At 42.0% G+C, this 3,081-nt stretch overlaps 1 protein-coding gene across 1 annotated transcript in view; it reads left to right on the forward strand.

Moving 5' to 3' along the window:
- The window catches only part of LOC118430820 (E3 ubiquitin-protein ligase RGLG5-like), a gene marked incomplete in the record, with an annotated part of 11,484 nt that extends 9,061 nt beyond the window's left edge, over nucleotides 1-2,423 (forward strand). The window contains 2 exon segments of the mRNA XM_035841851.1: nucleotides 1-115; nucleotides 1,297-2,423. Coding sequence (XP_035697744.1) covers nucleotides 1-115; nucleotides 1,297-1,605 — 424 coding nt within the window.
- Nucleotides 2,424-3,081: the final 658 nt, after the last annotated feature.

A 3,081-nucleotide genomic window follows, 5' to 3' on the forward strand; every position in this document is an offset into this window, starting at 1 on the left:
CACTGATGTGTTACAGTGTTATAACCTGATCACGCCCAGAGTCAAGCTCAGTTTGCCCACAAACTTCGCTCCACTGATACATCAGGCAATAGACATAGTCAAGCAAACTAAAGCGGTAAGTTCATGCTGAGATGCTATCTTGTATTGGTGAGCAAACTCATGTAGTAGAGGGATAGTAGGACCTACTTACTAAGGTGATAATGTGAGTTATAGGGCCTACTAAGATAATGTGATTAATGTGTGATAATGTGGTGAGTTATATACTGCATACAAATGTGAGTAATGGTGTGGAGAGTTATAGGGCATACAAATATGATGTGAGGATGTGGTGAGTTATATGGCATAGATAAATAATGTTAGTGATAATTAAGCGTTAATGACCCACCTGTTCCTTGGTGTATACAGTGTCATAACCTGGTCCTTGGCTATAACCACCAAAAGAAACCACCGATGTGATCAAAGCGAAGAAGGTTGTTTTATGAGGTGGTTATAGCCAAGGACCAGGCGTTATGACACCATATACACCGAGGAACAGGTGGGTCATTAACGTTATTATCATATAGCCTACCCAAACTTGCAAACTGCTGTATGACACATAGATCCCTTGGTACCATACAAGTGAACACCTTTGTCGAATTTCTGAAAATTCACATTTGTTCTTTGGTACATACATTTGTAAGGTGATTACAGATTGCATTTTGAAACCAAAGTTTCCACAGAAAATATTCAAAACAAAGCAGTCTTTGGCTTTCTAGAACAACAAAACTCACTATCAATGTTAACAGAAGGAGCCAGTCCCCCCTTGCAGTCTGTACTTAATCCCTGAGCTCTGGCATATGTTTCGCTCCTTTTGATTGGCCAATGAGTGCATGTCCCTTACTTTCCTGTGTGTATCACTCCTTCTGATTGGTCAAAATGATTTGCATCAACAACGGTGCCTTTGTCCATTCATTCTGACCTATCATAGGAGCGATACACACCGTGCTGGCTGGCTATGTGTTACGGCGTCATAACCAACGTGGTATGGGGCCTTCTGATTGGTCCGTGGCACCTGGCTATATGATAATGTGTGTTACTGTCACAGGCCTACCAAGATAATATGGGTGATAATGTGGTGAGTTCATTGTGGTGAGAATAATGCACATCTCGTATGGAATAAAAGCTTGCAAGGCAACAAGCTGAAGTGTGATGGACAGATTTTTGAAAAGTTAATCATTGTAAATCATTAACTGAATCTTATATCTACCTATTTTATACATGAATAGCTGACATTTCTGTCTTTTCTGTCCTGGTTAGTATCACATCCTGGTGATTGTTGCAGATGGCCAGGTCACCAGCGAGCGTGCCACCCGTAATGCCATCGTCGAGGCATCCAAGTACGCCCTGTCCATAATCCTGGTGGGGGTGGGGGATGGACCGTGGGACACCATGCAGGACTTTGATGACAACCTTCCCAGCAGGCTGTTTGATAACTTCCAGTTCGTTGATTTTCACCAAGTCCGTGCGACCGCTCAGAACCCTGACACGGCGTTCGCTGTCCAGGCACTGATGGAGATCCCTGATCAGTTCAAGGCAATCAGGCAGCTGGGATATCTGGACAGCTAGAGATGGGCCTTAGCTCAGCACTGCTGCTGACAAACATGCATCTACTTCATCTACTACAAACATTCATCAATGCATGTCAAAAATATAATGTCCTGCTTTTGTCTTAACCTTGTAACAAATTGAAAAAATTATGGTATTTGGTTTTTTACTATTCAGATTGAAAATGTTTTTATTTAAATTTGGAAATACTATGACAATTTTGTAAAATAGAGAATATTTGAATGATTTTGTACACATTTGTAAAAGAAAGGAGACAGATCTGAAGTTATGAACAAATTTTGATCAATAGAACAGAACTGGCCTTGATGTTATAATGTACATGGCTTTGCCCAACTGATAAGCAGAGATATGTTGTAGCAATGACAAATGCTGCTGGCTGTACATCTCCTACAATGCAGAGAAGCTGATATATTAGCAACAGGGATCTAGCTACAAAATTTGACATGTCTTAAGTTCACACATTAACGTGTAATAATGACATGAACGTTAAAACATTGAGCATGAGAAAAAGCAACTTAAATCATTAACTAACGGGTATCTCACTGGGCTTGCCCCCTAGGCAGATGACATTCACCACTACTTGCAAACAGGTGCCAATTAGTTGGCAAGTGGTGCCAGCGAATACCAACTTATCGACTGAAATTGCCATTTATTTTAAAGTTAGAAAGTTTAAGTGGCAAAATGCTGCAAATGGATGTGAACTAAACCCCAAAATGTAAGCCATTAGATTCTAATGAGCTCGAAGAAGATGCAAACTGGATGCCAACAGTTTGCATCTTGACCTTTCGAATAAAGTTTGCCCGACCGCATCTTGAACCCTAACTTGGAATCGCGTTATTAAGACATCACCCTACCCCTGACTTACGGCTAATACACGGCTAAGACTAACAAATAAGCCACGACTAGAGTCCATACGATCGAGATTATCTCGGCAAGGAAGCATCCGATAGACAAGCGGTTTACTTCTTCCAATAGCCCGCAAATGGACCTTTCGAATGATATAAAGTTTGTTCGGCCGCAACTTGAACCCTAATTTGGAATCGCGTTATTAAGGCATCACCCTACCCCCGACTTACGGCAAAGACTAGCGGATATGCCACGACTAGAGTCCATACGATCGAGATTATCTCGGCAAGGAAGCATCCGATTGGCAAGCGGTTTACTTCTCCCAAAAACGCGCAAATGGACCTTTCGATAATTTAAAGTTTGTTAGGCCGCAACTTGAACCCTAATTTGGAATCGCGTTATTAAGGCATCACCCTACCCCCGACTAACGGCTAAGACTAGCGGATATGCCAAGACTAGAGTCCATACGATCGCGATTATCTCGGCAAGGAAGCATCCGATTGGCAAGCGGTTTTCATCTTCCAATAGCGCGCAAAGAGACCTTTCGAATGACATAAAATTTGCCTGGCCGCAACTTGAACCCTAACTTGAAATCGCGTTATAAAGGCATCACCCTACCTCTTGCTTACG

This window comes from Branchiostoma floridae, chromosome 14, assembly GCF_000003815.2.
Source record: "Branchiostoma floridae strain S238N-H82 chromosome 14, Bfl_VNyyK, whole genome shotgun sequence".
Taxonomy (NCBI): domain Eukaryota; kingdom Metazoa; phylum Chordata; class Leptocardii; order Amphioxiformes; family Branchiostomatidae; genus Branchiostoma; species Branchiostoma floridae.